The sequence below is a fragment of the Podarcis cretensis genome (genome assembly GCF_951804945.1).
Source record: "Podarcis cretensis genome assembly, chromosome: 2".
NCBI lineage: Eukaryota > Metazoa > Chordata > Lepidosauria > Squamata > Lacertidae > Podarcis > Podarcis cretensis.
In genome coordinates, this window is record NC_137171.1 from 109,420,709 (window position 1) to 109,438,639 (window position 17,931).

Below are 17,931 nucleotides of genomic sequence, written 5' to 3' on the forward strand. Positions count from 1 at the left end.
GCCCAAAAGTTCTGAGCATCCAGAAAGAGGAATATTTTTTCTCTCTATCCATCTATCCACCATCGATTTATATAAAGGTGATTTTATTAAGGTTTCTCAGCTCTGTATCAAAGATCAACATTTTCACTTTGCAATGTTATTATAATTTATTTCTCCTCTGTAAAGCTCAACCAAGAATTTAACTCCCAATTAAAGGAAACGTATTTGCTATGGGCCTAAAGAATGAACCTTCAACCCTAGATTTTCTGTGCGCTGATAGGAAGGGGAATTGCGCCCAACATGGCCGTTGTTACAGAGGGAACTAAAGTTAAAAGCTTAAATGTGAGACCATTTCTGCTACATGCAAATCAGGCTTAGATTTGTTCTCTGAACAAAGCAATACTGGCACCCTGCGATGCAAGCAGAAGTCATTCGGCACATGTGAGGAGTTGAATACCGCCCTCTGAAATAAACATTGGTTTCTGAAATAAATGTTCATTTCTGAAATGAATGGTTGATTTCAGTGAGCCTACTCTGTGTATGACTAAGTGTGGAACCAACCTTTGAGTGGTTTTCCATAACCTAAGAGACATGGCGCAATGTACACATAAGCAAACCCAAAGTTTCTCCTAGGTAATTGAAGGAGACCTCTGCAGGTGATCAGAATGTAGTTGGGAGTGTGACAGACAGGCCTTGGGGCTGCCTCTTGGTGACCCAGCAACCAATGAAAGCTGGCAAGACAATCAACCAGTCAGGAGAGAAAGACTAGAATTTAAGTTACATGCTGAGAGCATAGCAATCATATAAGGGTGATACAGGTGCACAAGGTTTCACTTTGAGAGTAAGGTTAGCTAAATGCTTGAAGGTGCTGAGTGGGTGTTTCTGGCTAGAGCTCTGATAGCTATTCTAGGTGGGGAAAGCCTACATAAGACTTGGTTTGTAAGAGAGTGCTCTTCAAAAGTTTATCTGTAAAGAGTTTTGTTTTGAACTAAACTTTGTGCCTTACCTGTGAAACCATCAAGCATTAAACCATGGGTAGGCATGGGTAAAACACATTCTACTCATGTAAAGAAGAAGAGTTTGGATTTGATATCCCGCTTTATCACTACCCTAAGGAGTCTCAAAGTGGCTAACATTCTCCTTTCCCTTCCTCCCCCACAACAAACACTCTGTGAGGTGAGTGGGGCTGAGAGACTTCAGAGAAGTGAGACTGGCCCAAGGTCACCCAGCAGCTGCATGTGGAGGAGCGGAGACGCGAACCCGGTTTACCAGATTACGAGACTACCACTCTTAACCACTACATCACACACGCTGATTCCCGGACAGTCTGCAGGCCGGACTGAGAAGGCGATTGGGCCACATCCAGCCCCCGCACCTTAGGTTGCCTACCCCTAGTTTAAACAATCGTTAACCTTTCTGCCTCTGCTTATCTCACACAGAGAAGCTTCCAGTAGCTTCCAGAACCCTCTTGAATGAATTAGAATAGGAAAGCTATCTACACATTAGATCAATCCTTTCTGCACTAAGAAATGCAAACTGACATGATGATGGTACAAAACACTGAAACTATTTTGTCCTGGAATGGTGTCTGATATGCCTTGGGTCTCAGGTACTTGAGCCTAGCTGCCCCATAGAAGAGTCCCACCACCACCAAGTGGGAGAGGCAAGTGCCCAGTACTTTCTGACTCTTTCCTAAACAGCGGGCACCAAGACTTGCAGAGAGGTCTCCAACCAAACCACCACTATCAGAGCCAGGCAGATATTCCTCCTAGTAAGGACCGGATGTTGCAAAAACTTCCATATGGCCCCATACCTGCCATAGGACATTGCTGCAAGGATGAGGCATTCTGCCGTACCCATCATCAGAGTGAAAAATATCTGAGTTGGACATCTAGCCAGAGAAATGACATTCATCTTGCTTACAAAATCCACAACCATTTTAGGGCCAGTGGCAAGTGTTTGACAGATGTCCATGAAGGCCAACGGGCTAAGGAAAAAATACATTGGGGGGTGAAGAGCAGAATCTGCCTGGATCAGATAGAGAAAGAGGCTGTTTTCAGAGAGGACCGTGATGAACATAAAGACCAGCAGAGCAAAGAAGAGAGTGGGCAACCAGGTTTGGCTTTAAAAAACTCTCAAGAGTAAATTCAGTCCATGATGTTGCATTGTACTTTCCATTCCTTTTACTGCTGCCTCACAAGAGTGCAATTATAGGCCACATTCAGGTTTCATACAAGCCAGGTCTGGGGCTGAAAGTATAGCCTATATCCAGACCAACACGGTAAATGTAATAAACCAGGGTTGCTATATTTCAGAAGGTGAAAATCCGGACACTGAAGTTGTTGTATTTTGGCCAAAGTTGCTGAGGTTTTCTTAGCTTTGTCCAAATTGGTTGAGCATTTTTGCAATATATATATATATATATATATATATATATATATATATATATGACATTTTTGAGCTATTTTTTTAGGATATTCGCCAAAATCTAGACTTCCAGCATGTAATGTCAATGGTGGTGGGTTCAAAGCAAACCAGATCCACAGTCTAAGTACAATGGAAGCATTTAACTGGAGCTGAATCAAAACTAGTACTATTATTTGTTTCTTGTAGGGTTGCCATATGTTCAGATTTTTCTGGACGTTTCAGTGATTTCCAGCTGCCGTATTCTGGCTATGTCACCACCATTGACATTACCGTTGTAAAAAAATAATTTATTTGAATTTAGATGAAAAAGGATAATTTAGATGAACGAACTTCCGTGTTCAAACTGTCTTTCTGCTTTTGAACAAGTTTTAATTTGCTAAGTGCTACTCAGTCTCTCATTAAAACTTCTTTAATTACATTACTCAGAGCGAAAATAGTCTTAGTCTTCAACAAGACCCATTGGTACATGTTAATTGGGTTCATTAAAGAGCTGTTGTTTTAACAAACTAAAACTGTTTTGTAAAAAATAACCTCAAGGGGAAAGGTTTCAGTTAATAAGGTTCATTGCTTCTGGGAGGTAGTTAGTTGTTGCAAAGAAGCACTTCAGGGAAACTCTGAGATATATGGAACTCTTCAAAAGTTTCTATTTGAAATAGCCCGTGATGGATTCTCAAGAGATTTAAATTTATTTGTTTTGATTAGATTCTGTATTGATTTTTTTTCCACAGGAAAATTATCCCATAAGATGTATCATTCAGACACTAAAACAGGTGCACATTCCTATTTGTCCCAGTGAGTGCCCTTTAACATATAAATGATTATCTCCACTGTCAGTTTCTAATTACTGATCAAACAGGAATCTTCTAATAGCCAGCTTCTCTTCCTCTCTCTTTGGGTTCACATGGCTAATCTCTGCATGTGCACAGCTAAATGGCAGAACCTACAAAGGCTGCTTGACTTGAAACCCATAACTTGGAAATGGACTAAATTACTTATCCGCTATTGGCTATAATATGCCATTTATTGGAAAGTTCATGTCTCATCTGGATGCTCCGTCTGCTACAAACTGTTAGTTACTGATGACAACAGGATTAGGTCACTTCTATTCCAACTGTTATGAATAGTAGAGGCGACTTGTTTCAGTGAGAGAGGATTTTCATAAAAATAGACATTGATGAAGACCTTGCTCTGTCTCATTACTACGTGCATTCATCTCTCTTAGATGGACTTGATGTTCAAAGACTACAAAAGGAGACGGAAGCAGGAAAGGTGAACTAAAGGAGAGGGGGCAGAGCCAGCCCACCCATGTGGCGCACTGAGGCAGCCACTTTGGGTGGCAGAATCCTGTGGGGTGGTGACCCTGTGGGTGCCCTCCCCACCCTGTTGTCACCACTGGAGAAGGGGAAAGAAGAAGAAGCTTCCAGCGAGATCTCATGGAGCTCTCATGAAATTGTCGCTGGGAAGCCACTTCACCTAAGGGAAGGAGAAGCAGGAATAAAACTATAGGATACCTGAAAAATTGTCTAACCCCTTATACACCCAATTGATCATGGTACTCAAGAGGTCAAGGCCTCTTGAAGGTACCACCTGATCAGGAGTTCCATTCTGTACAATATAAGAATTGAGGCTTTAGTGTTGTGGCACCTGCCCGCTGGGATTCCCCCTCCCCCATTAAATATTGGACTCTGTTGTCTTTTTGGCGCCTACTGAATACTGTCCTCTTTCAGCAAGCCTTTTAAGTTGGGATATTTGGTCCCCATTTGCATTTGTATGGGAATTGTTTTCAATATATTTTTTTTTTTAAAATGTGTTTTTACTGTTTTATTGCTTGCTGCTGGAAGCAGGAAAAGAGATGTTTGAGACTCAAAGATTTTCCAGATAGCACGAAGGAAACCAGTCAATGCAACTTATGTGCTGCAGAAATAACAAGCTATTGAGTCCTCAGTGAATTTCTTCAAGAACTGGATTCTTCTGGGACTGACAGTCATCCTGGAAGAATATAAAACCATTGTTTGTTTCCTCCTAAGTTCTCATCCATCACTGAATGAGCAGCAGAACAGTTACTCTCCAGAATGATCCGCTTTCTTTCTTTGATTGAATTATGCTTCTCCTTGGCTTGTTGGCTTATCCATCATACTTTATCAGAGACCAGCTCTGATCCTTGTAGCACATGGACACCGAATTGACAAAATATATATTCTGTGTAGATCTAGGAGGAACAGTGGCAAATGCAGTTGGTTCAAGTGCAAATTCTACTGTCAGAATGAAGCTTGACAGCTGCTTCAGAGATAGAACTAGTTGAACAAGTTTTCAGGTTAATAATGTATGGCCACAATTTTGGGAGAGAGTGGTTCATGCATGAAGAAGAATATATTTCCAGTTGTGGCCATAAAGGATGAAGGTAAGCAAATGCTTCAATAGTCAAAGCTGTCATTCTATCTGCACAGACATAATGGACACCAAGGAATGGAACCTTCCAGATTTTCATCCAAAAAATTCCAAAATATTTAAAAGGGTCATTGGTGTTCTTGCTGTTCTAAATGAGTGTGTGAGTATAGGAAAGATCCGTTAGCTGAGAATCTGAGACCTAAGACAATGAGGAAGTTAGCTTTTATTTGCTTTGGTGGTTATGTATACAGTTGGCTCTTGAAAAACAAGTTTTCCTCCTTTATGTGTGCTTCTGCTGCCAGAGGGAATGAAATGACCTTTGGCTGAGCGGTAAAATCTTTGACTGGCTGCAACAGGACAGGGGTGGGAATCATCAGGATGGGAGAGACCTGAAGACCCCGTAAAGCAGCCTTCCCCATGCTGAGACTCTCCAAATGTGTTGGACTTCTAATCTCAGCCAATGATCAGGGCTGTCGAGAGTTGTAGTCCAGTCCCTCTGAAGGACACCAGACTACTAAAGGCTTGTTAAAGAGAAGCCCATATGGATGAAGGAAGTTATCCTTCATTGCTAGGAGAAATCTGATGGAGCAAAGAAGCAGAATCATCACCCAGTCTGACCTGGTAAAGAAAATTCTCACTGTCCCTAAATATTGTGACCATCTGGTTCCTGAAAACAAAACCCATTTTCTGAGGGGCTTCTTACCCCAGCAGACCATTTTCAGTTTTCAGACTAGGGTCAAACTAGGGGTGGCAGTAGCTTAATAATGTGTCTGCCTATTCATGCATGAAGTTGGGGGGCAGGCGGGGGTTGCAGCTGCAGCAGAGTGCACACAATCATAGAGTCATAAGGGACCTGGGAGATCATGCAGTCTGCAATCCGCAGTACAAATGCAACGTCCTCATCCAGAGTCTATTGAAATGACCGTGGTGAATGAGGTTGTCTCTTCTATTGTCAATCAGTTTTTACTGCAAGAAAGTCCCTCCTGACCTATAGCCAAAATATGCTTCCCTGAAATTTTACCTCTTGTCTCTAGAGCTTCTGTTTGGAGCAATAGACTACGTATATTGGACTAGCTGGACAAATAATATGATCACCTTTTCTATATCTGGTTTTGACCTTAAAGAGGGGCATAGGAGCGAGGGAAGGAGAACCTGACCATGGTAAGGGGTGGCAGTGCTTTCCAGACCTCCTGCCACTGGCATCACCACAGCTTTTACTGGGAGAGACAAGGCAGTGACGTGGTCAGTGTAGTGCAAACTCACTGGCAGAGCCAACCCAGCCCTTCCTGCTAGTGCATTTGCACCACCTCTCCTTGACCCTTCCCCTCTGTCTGCCGGTAAGCTGCGGAGACCAGGCGGCAATGGGAGGCCAGGGAGGTGCTGCCCCTCCCTGTCCCCAACGTTACCTGCCCCCAGGCCGCCCCCCCCCCATGCCCAGTGCATTTCTGCTATAGATGCTATTGGGAAGGGAGTTTGGGTGATGAACTATGAGACTTTTATATGCGGGGAGTGGGGAAGGTCCAGTTCCCTTCACCTTCACATAGGGATGTGGGGAGGGGATTTTGTCAGGCATGCATTTTAACGTGAAATTGCCAGTTTTTAAACTTCCCTGTCATTTGTCTTAGGCTAAGGATGGCAAAGGATCTTACAGGGGCAAATCAAAGTTTTGTATCTGAATTCATTCTTCTCGGGTTCTCAAGCCAGCCCCAAATGCAGAAGCTGCTGTTTGCGATCTTCCTGACCATGTACCTGATGACCCTGCTAGGGAACAGCCTTATTATCATCCTTATCAGGACAGACTCCCGTCTCCACACACCCATGTACTTCTTCTTGGCCAACCTCTCCTTCTTGGACATCGGCTATAGTACCACGATAGGGCCCCAGATGCTGATACACCTCCTCTCTCAGAGGAAAACCATCTCCTTTGCTGGCTGCGCTACCCAGATGTACGTCTTCCTGTCCCTGGGGATAACTGAGTGTGTCCTCTACGCTGTGATGGCTTACGATAGGTATGCCGCCATCTGCCACCCGCTGCGCTACACCCTCATCATGAGCAGGCCTCTCTGCCTCAAGATGGCTGCCGGGTCGTGGGCCTGTGGCTTCTTCTTTGCCATGATGCATACTGGCTTCACCATGCAGCTGCCTTATTGTGGCCCTAATGAGATCAACCACTTTTTCTGTGAGGTGCCGGCCATCTTGGAATTGGCCTGTGCAGACACCCGGGTCAATGAGCTGGTGGACTTTGTGGTGGGCGTGATTGTGCTCATGATCCCACTTTCTTTCATAGTGGTATCGTACGCTTTTGTCTTAGCAGCCATCTTGAGCATCCGTTCAGCCGAAGGAAAGTTCAAAGCCTTTTCCACCTGCACCTCGCACATCACCGTGGTGACGCTCTTCTACGGGGCTGCCATGTTCATATACATGCGCCCAGCATCCAGCTATGAGCCAGAGAGGGACAAGAAGTTCTCTCTGTTTTACAATGTGGTGACTGCTCTTTTGAATCCATTTATCTATAGCCTAAGGAACAATGATGTCAAAGGAGCCCTGGTCAAACTGGTTTTCAAACAGTAAGCTGTAGTGCCTAATGTTCACGGGCAGAAGCAAAGTAAAAATGAAAACAAGGAAAAAAACGGTAGTAGCCCATCCTATTGTCACTGCATGACTCATACACTGTTCAAGAGTGGGGGTGAGGCAAGAAGGTTTCTGCATCTTGCTAAGATACATTAGGCATCTGCCAGGGACTGGCTGGATGTCAAAGGGCAGTGGGAACCTCCAAGAGAAGAAAGCTGAAAGCCAGGGAATTGGTGGTGGGACTACGATGAGTGGCCAGAGGGAGAAGAGGGAGCAGACCGGGAGGAGGTGTTGGAAGCTGAAGGGGCAACAGGGTTTTGTGAGCAGAAAGCGTCTGTGGCAGAGAGCAGCCCAGACTCAGAGGCAGAAGCAGAGGCTGGAGAGGAGGGGGGGCAAGAGGCAGAGATGAGGCAAACAGATGAAGAAGCCACGGGTCTCCTATACCTGCTGTGACCTGTTCCCCCCCTCCTTGGTCTCTCAGAACCCACTGAGGTATGAAGAGAGCGAAGCAGAGGCAGATAAGGTGCCAGAGTCTCTAATTACTTGAGAAGTCCTGGGGGAAGAGGAGACTTAGGCAGCTGTGCAAAGATGGGGACCTTCAGTCCTCGCAACTGCCTCATTTGGGCAAGATCTACTGGGAAGAACTGCTGTGCTCTCTAGGCCTGAGCTGTTTTGTTTCTTTGAATAAAGAGCGTTAACTTCACTGATGCCGTGTGAGTTATTGCTGGTCTGCTTCTGACACCCACCCAGATAGAATCTCTGAGGGTGCTACAATATGCTACAGGAGTAGGGAAGCACAGGTCTCCGTGTCCAGCCCTCAGGAATCTTCCCAGGTCTTGCCCCTCACTGATCCAGCTCCACACCCTTCTTTTGCCTGGCTGGAATATGTCTTTGGCAATCCCTCTTGTATAAAGAGGGGTGTGTGTGTGTGTGTGTGTGTGTGTAATGCAGCCTATTGACTGGATTATAGGTCATATTCACACAATACATCTAAAGCACTCTTTTGCAGCTTCAAACACTGTGGAGAGAGAAATATTTCTCCCTCTCGTTAGAATTCATGCACATCCAATGAAACGGGACATTGGAAGATTCAGGACAGATAAGCAAATGTGCTTCTCCATACGGTGCAGAGTTAAAACTATGGAAGTCACTCCCACCAGAGGCTGTGGTGTTCACCAATTTGGAGGGCTTTGAAAGACAAATACATGGAGGTAAAGCCTATCCAGCAGGCTCGTTCTCTCTTGTTGTTAATAGTGATCTTTTGGTTCCCTGTGAAAAGGGAAAGACTGGAGATGCCATGGTTAACACTCCCATTTCTGATCTGAGGGACAATAAAGCAGCAGAATTCAGGACAGTTAAAGTGGGGTCTCAAAACACCATTGTGCTATTTGAAAGCACACAAGATAGAAGGCAGAAGGGAGAGTTGGTGACTCTACAGAGAGTACAGCAAGGTCCAGGGTGACCAAGAGAGGGAAGCTGGAAACTGTGTCAGAGCACAGAAGAACGCTTCCATGCTCAGACCACAGAAGATGAATCATGGTGACATTCGACTGGATAATGACGATAAAATAGTATTGTAGTTGCGTCTCTGACTCTATGATGGATGCGCTGTTATCTACAGGAACTGTGGGCAGCGCCTATGGCTCTTCAGATGTTCAACTCCTTCTACCACCTGCCCCAGACATCAGAGCAAATGGTTCACACTGGTAGGTGATGGCACCCAGCTACATCTAGAAGCATGGGAAACTGCCTTAGATTGAGTCCACCCAACTCAGTAGAGATGACACTGGGAGTGTTAGGATATAGTTCCGTTCCACCTTAAATGGTCAGGCATGATTGTTGTGTGTCACATGCCTGTTTACTTCCTGCTCACTGGGAGTTTTCGTTTTGTATATAGCTTTTGTTCTGGCTGTTTTCCTGAACACGGATGCAAGCAGTCATGTTTTTCCTTTGTTCTGATCTACGCTGAATAAAGCTGTAAATATACTCTCCTGGCTGAATCTTCCATTGTGGAAACTTTGCAGAAAGGGTGTGCACGAGTCTTGAAATGTGTCTGAGGCTCATGTTGCTAATTGACTGATACTGTTCCAACGGGAGACCGGGAGATTGTCCAGAGACGACCTGGAGGCCTGCCTGATGGCTTCGTCTCCCTGGCAGTGTCCCAACAACAGGTTATGGGCCCAGATTCAAGGCACTTACAGGAGAGTAAGACTGCGGAAGACTGCGAGAGGTATGTGGAGAAAAGCAAGACTTTTCTGTGCCGCAGCAGAGTTTTTGATGTCTGAGCCAACTAATTAGGCTGGAGGAGAGCAAGTAGGCCTCGTTGATTTACGAGCTGCTAAAGATAAGGCTGATTGTAAAAGGGAAACCAGCTCACGGTTGGTTTCGTAGGGTTTAATGTAAGGGATATTCCCAGTTGTCCCTTGAGATGCCAGGGTTAGAACTGGGGATCTTCTGCATGCAAAACAGACGCTCTGCCATGGAGCTATGAATAGGAACCTGCTGTCTGCTTCATGGGTGCTACTAGACAACCCACGTAAGAAACACTGTGGCGTGGCATGGCGGCATCTTCCCGTTTCTCCTCAGGCGGCAAAATGGGACACACCGCCCCTGGCCATGGCTTTCCACCACAGGTTTGTGAGGGCTACATGTTTCCCCATCTCTGACATAAGAGGTGGTTCTTAATTGCTCCATTGGTTCAAATCAATATATGGTTCCTTTTCAAATCAATAAGTGCCTAGCCTCTTTTAAGCTCCAATTGGTTGCATTTCTGTGTCTTTGCACCTGATATGCAGAATTCAGTTGCGAGTGTGACTGTTTGGAAAAGACTGGTATACTGAAAGCGGCTATTATCTGGTCCAATCGATAAAGTTATTATGCCTCTGTTTCGCTCAATGTCTCTGGGTCCCTCCACATCCCATAGGCAATTGCTGCAGCTTCTCCAGCCCAAACTTTAATTAAAGCTGTGGGATTTAAGCGGCATGTAAACCCAGAAAGGCTTTTCTCTCCCAGGGAGACCATTTTAAGTTGCCTGAATGATGCAAAGGAACAGCCATAGTGCAAAATAAAATAGATTGTTCCAGCACCATATCCCACTGGTAAGGATTCCTTGGGCCATAAGAAGCATTTCACGGAGGAATGCAGATGGAAAGTCAAACATCAGAGGAAAGCATAGCAACCTTTTGTGGGGTGTAGATTGCAGGTAATAAGAAGATGGGGACAAGGCAGTTTTAAAGGGCATTTGGATTTCCAGTGGGGCAACCAGGACTGGGGTTGGGGGTTGAAGTTCAAAATGCCATGACTCAGCCCAGTTCTCCCCAGCAAATGACCACTATCAGCCCCCAGAATTGTTGGGTGTGCTGAGGCTATGAAGTCCTTTCTGCTCTCTCTTTTTGGAAAGATGTTATAGTCTAGGGGGACTGGGTGTTGGCCAGCTGCTCATTTTCCTTTCCCATTTTCAGTTATCTGTTTTGTTTATGTACACTTTTCTATACATGTTTGGAAAATTCAGGTAAGTGTGACTTTCAAAGGAGGGCTCCGTTTTAGTTCTCACCTTGTTTTGGAAAGTGTGGATTTGACAGATTAGTCTTTTAATGCAAAATTAGTGTCTCCCCAACCCTCCATTCCCAAGGGAATGTGCTTAGTGTCAGGGCAGCAAAAGCAAAGAGCATTTTATTCCTTTGGCATGATGGTGCTCTGGTTTATGTGGGTTTAAAATGCTCAAAGGTTCTGTTATTTTAATCAGAGTTGGCAGACTGTTGTTTGTTCCTCTTGCTCCAGCTTGCCTATCAGGAATGTAGAGAGAGATAGAAAGCAGGGCATTCGAGAGGAGAGGAGGGGAATATTTCTAAATCGATTTTTAGATCCCTAATAACTGTGTGCTTCACAAATAGAACTGTGTGCGTCACAACTGAAGCACCCAAAGACTGTGGGACAATAAAGTCCCAGGTTTGAGATGACCCAGCTGCACCCCTATGGATTTCTTTAAGCCACTAAACTTTTGCATTCAAGTTCTAGGGTTGACATATGCAAAGAAGGAAAAACCCCAGACACAAAAAGTTGAGCTTTTTGCAAAAACCCAGACATTTTGCTGACAATCCCCCCAGATTGTAATTTCAACATTGGTATCCCGGAGATTTCCAGGGGGAAACGGAAAGTGGCGGCTCCAATTAAAGCATTAAAGCATACAAGCCTGGAGGTTTCCCCCCAACCACCCTCATTTCAGCATGACGTATGTAATCTCACTGACCACTGAATACATAAGATGGAGCTACTGTAGAGAATGTTTTAAAATGAAGTTCTGGCAGCTAGGGTGTTCCATTGCTCCTATCTGTCTCCTTCCCCTGGACTGCTTCTTTCATCACTTCTCATCTCGCCCTTGCTCTGCTCCAATTCTCATGCCTCCATCTTTTCAGGTGCACCTCTGACACGAATGATGAATGGGACGTCCTGGACTGAATTCATTCTTCTCGGTCTTCTCAACCACACCGTGATGCACACTGTTTTCTTTGCTGCCATCCAACTTGCCTACCTCATTGCCTTGTCTGGAAACTGCCTCTTCCTATTTGTGATCCAAACTGGTCCTGATCTTCAGACCCCCATGTACTTCTTCCTCAGCCAGTTGTCCTTCATGGACATCTGTCTAATCTCTACTATTGTCCCCAGGATGACTGTGGATTACTTAGGAAAGGAGAACACGATTGAGTTGGCTGGGTGTGCGACACAGATGTTTTTCACACTGACCATGGCAGGAGCAGAATGCCTCCTACTGAGTGTCATGTCATATGACAGGTATGTGGCAATCTGCAAGCCTCTGCAGTATCCCATCCTCATGAGCAAGAGGATCTGCTTGGCCATGTCGGCCAGCGTCTGGGTCGGTGCTTCTCTTCATGCCTTGATACACACCATTTCTGTGTTCCAACAGCCCTTCTGTGAATCAAATAGGATAGATCAGTTCTTCTGCACAGTCCAAGCTCTGCTGAAATTGTCCTGTTCTGATACATCCACTTATGAACATGGGATATACCTTACCGGCATAATATTGCTTCTCGGTCCCCTTTCCATCATCCTGGCTTCTTACATGGCCATCCTCATGACCGTCCTACAAATGCAATCATTGGAAGGGATGCGCAAGGCTTTTGGCACCTGCCTGTCCCACCTCTGTGTGGTTGGCATCTTCTACGGAGCAGCCAGTTTTAAGTATATGAGACCCAGGTCCTACAGAACGGCACAACAGGATAAGGTTATCTCTGTGTTTTGTGACATTATGACCCCGATGCTGAATCCCCTGATATACAGCCTGAGGAACCGAGATGTGCTGGCTGCACTGAGGAAACGGATTGAAAAATGTACTCTGAATATACCATTGAGTAAATTCTGAGGCTGGCCACCCCAGAGGCAATCTATGGGTGTAATCTGTATGGGGCAGGGGGGTTGGTAAGGAGAGACCAAAGTTGCATGTGGACAGAGGCAACCCTTCAGACACCCTATGCTGCCCTTCTGATAAGGATTCCCACCTACCACCCCCTTTAATTAAGAGCAAAACTACCGTATTTTTCGCTCTATAGGACTCACCCGACCATAGGACATACCTTGTTTTACAGGGGGAGAACAGGGGGAAAAAATTCTCCCCCTCTCTGCGCAGCGCCCCTTCAGCGAAGCGGCAGGAGAAACGGAGCCCCTTCCATTTCTCCTCCCACTTCGCTGAAGGGGCACTGCGCAGAGAGGGAAAACTGTGCAGCGCCTCTCCAGCGAAGCGAAGCCTGGAGAGCAAGAGGGATCGGTGTGCACTGAGCCCTCTCACTTTCCAGGCTTCAGGCAGCTATCCGCAAGCCTTTGGAGCGCAGCAGGTATTCCCGCTGCGCTCTGAAGGCTTGGGGATAGCTGCCTGGAGCCTCCAGAGCGCAGCGGGAACTTCGCTTCATAAGACGCTCACACATTTCCCCTTAATTTTTGAAGGGAAAAAAGTATGTCTTATAGAGCGAAAAATATGGTATATAACTCCATGCTATGTATCTAACAAGCATAGTCTGGCCTTTTGTCCACTTTGTATTGGAGAAGCTCAATGTCCTTGCAATTGTAACAGATATCAAAGGTAACAGAAGTAAAAGAGGCTGGTAATCTTGTGTAAAATGTATTGTGTAAGATTCAAAGCCATGCAACTTTGATGCAGGGAACAGGGATATCTCAGAGAAGTGCTTGGAAGTGGGTGGGGTAAAATGGGGACATGTGCAGTGCTTGTTGGGATGCAGCCAAGGAATTGGGGGCAATTGGCAGGCCCCCATCAGGCCCCAGCCCACCGGCCGGTGTGCTGGACGATCTCAAGTCCTTGGATCAGCATGAAACTGCAACCCTAGCTTCAGAAACCTTCAGAAGCTGGGCACGCACACTCAGCAGAGTAAATAACGCTGCGAAACAGAAGTGGCAGGGAGAGGCTGTGATGAGCCTATTTACAAGCAGTTTATTCAGCATACATTAGGACAAGAGGAAAACATGTCTTCTCTCCTTCATGTCTAAGCAAGCAGCATAAGCAAAAGCTATACACAAACGGAAGTTCACAGCAAGCTGTGCTGGGGTGTAAACAGGCATGTGACACACAACAGTCATGCCTGTACTTAAGGTGGAACGGAATATCCTAACAGTGCTATGGATGAGCATGGATTGGGAAGAGAGAAGGGGATATGGGTGGGAGAGAGGGAGGTTCTGGTGAAGATCAGATTTGTGGTAAATTGCTGAGGGAGATTTATCGGAAGGGCTGTGGAAGAGAAGGTGTGTGTGTGTGTGTGTGTGTGTGTGTGTGTGTGTGTGTGTACGTGGCACTTTTAGGACCCTGCAGTGGAGATTTTTCACTTAGGCTGACTGTGTCTTCTTCCGAGCTCCATGCAAAAAAAGAAATAAATTGTTTTTTTTAAAAAACCTAATCTCTCTTCCCTGTTCTTCAGCTTTCTTCTAAAAAGCCCACCTCTTAACCCATATATAAATGAAAGCAATGTAAATTACAACTCCAGTTTGTTCACTCGTTTTCCCCTCAGATTATGGGTTCATCTCATTTTATTTGTCTACAGAGCTCTCTTGTTTTATAGAGAGCAACTGGCACCGAGAGCCAAAGGCTCAGAATTCCAAGAAAACTGGTTTGTTCCCTCCAAACATCTGACTGACATTTGGTCAAATGCATTTCCGTTCCCACAGGCGTTCCCTGGAGGCGACATGATGCATGTTATACAATAGGTGTGAACTGCGCTGGGACTCAAGAGAAGGGTGGACCACAACCAGAACATGAGTCCTGGGTCACATGTCACATTGTTTAAACCATAGCTAAAGTATGCAGTGTGCATATGCGCCAGTATCTCAGCCAGTTAAGCAACAGATCATCGAGACTACATATGGGGAAATTTCCTGCTTTCGGCTTCTCTCTATTTTGCAATCATTTTGTTTAAAGTCCTCGTGAAAATTCAACAGTAATTTTAGTGTGACTCTCTGCACATGTTTACAAGCAATTTTGCTTTGCCTCCACATTCTGCCAAGCAGTTTCCCCTAATAGATGCACATTAGCATTCTATTTTTGTTAATACAGTGGAACCTTGGTTTTTGAGCGTCTCAGAAGTCGAACGTTTCGGCTTTCGAATACTGAAAACCCGGAAGTAACTGCTTCGGTTTTCAAACAATTTTCAGAAGCCGAACGTACCACGTGGCTTCCGTTTTGAGTTTCCCTATTGTATTGAGGCTTCTGCTTTCAGTTTTTGGTTTTCAAACGTTTTGGAAGTCAAACTGTCTTCAGGAATGGATTACGTTCGAAAACCAAGGTGCCACTGTACCTCAGAATATTTGTACACATACATAGCTGGAGAACTGCATTGAAAAATTTGGAGAAGTCCAAATTTCAAAGGAAATTTCAGCCCCCATATTCTTTTGGAAAGTGTGGATTATGAGAGCTCATTTTCAAATGTGAACTTAATTGATTTCATCCACTATCCAAACATAGGCTCTTAGTTTTTTCTGCTTCTCTGAAAACAAACCAGGAGCTGTACCCAAGGGTTGTTCTTGGTTGACCTCTTGTGGTTTGTTGAGAGTGAGAGGTGATCACCAGCCTGGGTTGGGATTTATTGTTAAGGCAATGCATGATGTCTTGACTCCAGGGAGCATACTATAGCAGGAGCACCGCTCCTTGACATGGCTTTCCACCACAGGTTTCAGACAGCTACATGTTTCCCCATCTCTGACATAAGAGGTGGTCTTTAATTGCTCCATTGGTTCAAAGCAATATATGGTTCCTTTTCAAATCAATAACTGCACAGCCTCTTTTAAGCTCCAGTTGGTTGCATTTCTGTATCTTCGCACCTGATATGCAGAATTCAGTTGTGTGACTTTTCTCTCCCAGGGAGGCTTTTCTCTCCCAGGGAGACCGTTTTAAGTTGCCTGAATGATGCAAAGGAATAGCCATAGTTGCAAAATAAAATAGATTGTTCCAGCACCATATCCCACTGGTAAGGATTCCTTGGGCCATAAGAAGCATTTCACTGAGGAATGCAGATGGACAGTGAAACATCAGAGGAAAGCATAGCAACCTTTTGTGGGGTGTAGATTGCAGGTAATAAGAAGATGGGGACAAGGCAGTTTTAAAGGGCATTTGGATTTCCAGTGGGGCAACCAGGGCTGGGGTTGGGGGTTGAAGTTCAAGATGCCATGACTCAGCCCAGTTCTCCCCAGCAAATGACCCTATCAGCCCCCAGAATTGTTGGGTGTGCTGAGGCTATGAACAGATCTGACGACGGCCCCCACCAAGTCCTTTCTGCTCTCTCTTTTTGGAAAGATGTTATAGTCTAGGGGGACTGGGTGTTGGCCAGCTGCTCATTTTCCTTTCCCATTTTCAGTTATCTGTTTTGTTTATGTGCACTTTTCTATACATGTTTGTTAACACTGGTTGGCTGGAAAATTCAGGTAGACGTGACTTGCAAAGGAGGGCTCCGTTTTAGTTCTCACCTTGTTTTGGAAAGTGTGGATTTGACAGATTAGTCTTTTAATGCAAAATTAATGTCTCCCCAACCCTCCATTCCCAAGGGAATGTGTTTAGTGTCAGGGCAGCAAAAGCAAAGAGCATTTTATTCCTTAGGCATGATGGTGCTCTGGTTTATGTGGGTTTAAAATGCTCAAAGGTTCTGTTATTTTAATCAGAGTTGGCAGACTGTTGTTTGTTCTTCTTGCTCCAGCTTGCCTATCAGGAATGTAGAGAGAGATAGAAAGCAGGGCATTCGAGAGGAGAGGAGGGGAATATTTCTAAATTGATTTTTAGATTCCTAATAACTGTGTGCTTCACAAATAAAACTGTGTGCGTCACAACTGAAGCACCCAAAGACTGTGGGACAATAAAGTCCCAGGTCTGAGATGACCCAGCTGCACCCCTATGGATTTCTGAAAGCCACTAAACTTTTGCATTCAAGTTCTAGGGTTGACATATGCAAAGAAGGAAAAACCCAGACACAAAAAGTTGTTGAGCTTTTTGCAAAAACCCTGACATTTTGCTGATTTTTTGAAATTCTGCTTCTTTCATCACTTCTCATCACACCTTTGCTCTGCTCCAGTTCTCATGCCTCCATCTTTTTAGGTGCACCTCTGACACGAAGGATGAATGGGACGTCCTGGACTGAGTTCATTCTTCTCGGTCTTCTCAACCACACCGTGATGCACACTGTTTTCTTTGCTGCCATCCAACTTGCCTACCTCATTGCCTTGTCTGGAAACTGCCTCTTCCTATTTGTGATCCAAACTGGTCCTGATCTTCAGACCCCCATGTACTTCTTCCTCAGCCAGTTGTCCTTCATGGACATCTGTTTAATTTCTACTGTTGTCCCCAAAATGACTGTGGATTACTTAGGGAAGGACAACACGATTGAGTTGGCTGGGTGTGTGACTCAGATATTTTTCACGCTGACCATGGCAGGAGCAGAATGCCTCCTGCTGACTGTCATGTCATATGACAGGTATGTGGCAATCTGCAAGCCTCTGCAGTATCCCATCCTCATGAGCAAGAGGATCTGCTTGGCCATGTCGGCCGGCGTCTGGGTCGGTGCTTCTCTTCATGCCTTGATATACGCCATTTCTGTGTTCCAACAGCCCTTCTGTGAGTCAAATAGGATTGATCAGTTCCTCTGCGCAGTCCGAGCTCTCCTGAAATTGTCCTGTTCTGATACATCCATTTATGAACTTGGGAAATACCTTTCCGTCATAATATTTTTTCTCGGTCCCCTTTCCATCATCCTGGCTTCTTACATGCCCATTCTCATGACCGTCCTACAAATGCAATCGCTGGAAGGGATGCACAAGGCTTTTGGCACCTGCCTGTCCCACCTCTGCGTCGTTAGCATCTTCTTTGGAGCAGCCAGTTTTAAGTATATGAGACCCAGGTCCTACAGAACGGCACAACAGGATAAGGTTATCTCTGTGTTTTGTGACATTATGACCCCGATGCTGAATCCCTTGATATACAGCCTGAGGAACCAAGATGTGCTGGCTGCACTGAGGAAACAGATTGAAAAATGTACTCTGAATATACCGCTGAGTAAATTCTGA

At 45.2% G+C, this 17,931-nt stretch overlaps 2 protein-coding genes across 2 annotated transcripts in view; both read left to right on the forward strand.

The window, feature by feature from the left end:
• LOC307209810 (uncharacterized protein) overlaps window positions 1-17,931 on the forward strand; it is a gene marked incomplete at its 3' end in the record, with an annotated part of 89,640 nt that extends 71,709 nt beyond the window's left edge. The window contains exons 3-5 of the mRNA XM_079965172.1: window positions 12,157-12,734; window positions 14,397-14,495; window positions 16,967-17,931. Coding sequence (XP_079821298.1) covers window positions 12,157-12,734; window positions 14,397-14,495; window positions 16,967-17,931 — 1,642 coding nt within the window. The remainder of the gene's footprint in view (window positions 1-12,156; window positions 12,735-14,396; window positions 14,496-16,966) is intronic.
• On the forward strand, window positions 6,427-7,913 carry LOC307208934 (olfactory receptor 2D3-like; the record flags this gene model as incomplete). The annotated part of the gene is made up of 1 exon (XM_079963979.1): window positions 6,427-7,913. One exon carries the CDS (start codon window positions 6,427-6,429, stop codon window positions 7,363-7,365), a length of 939 nt encoding a protein of 312 aa, XP_079820105.1. The 3' UTR covers window positions 7,366-7,913.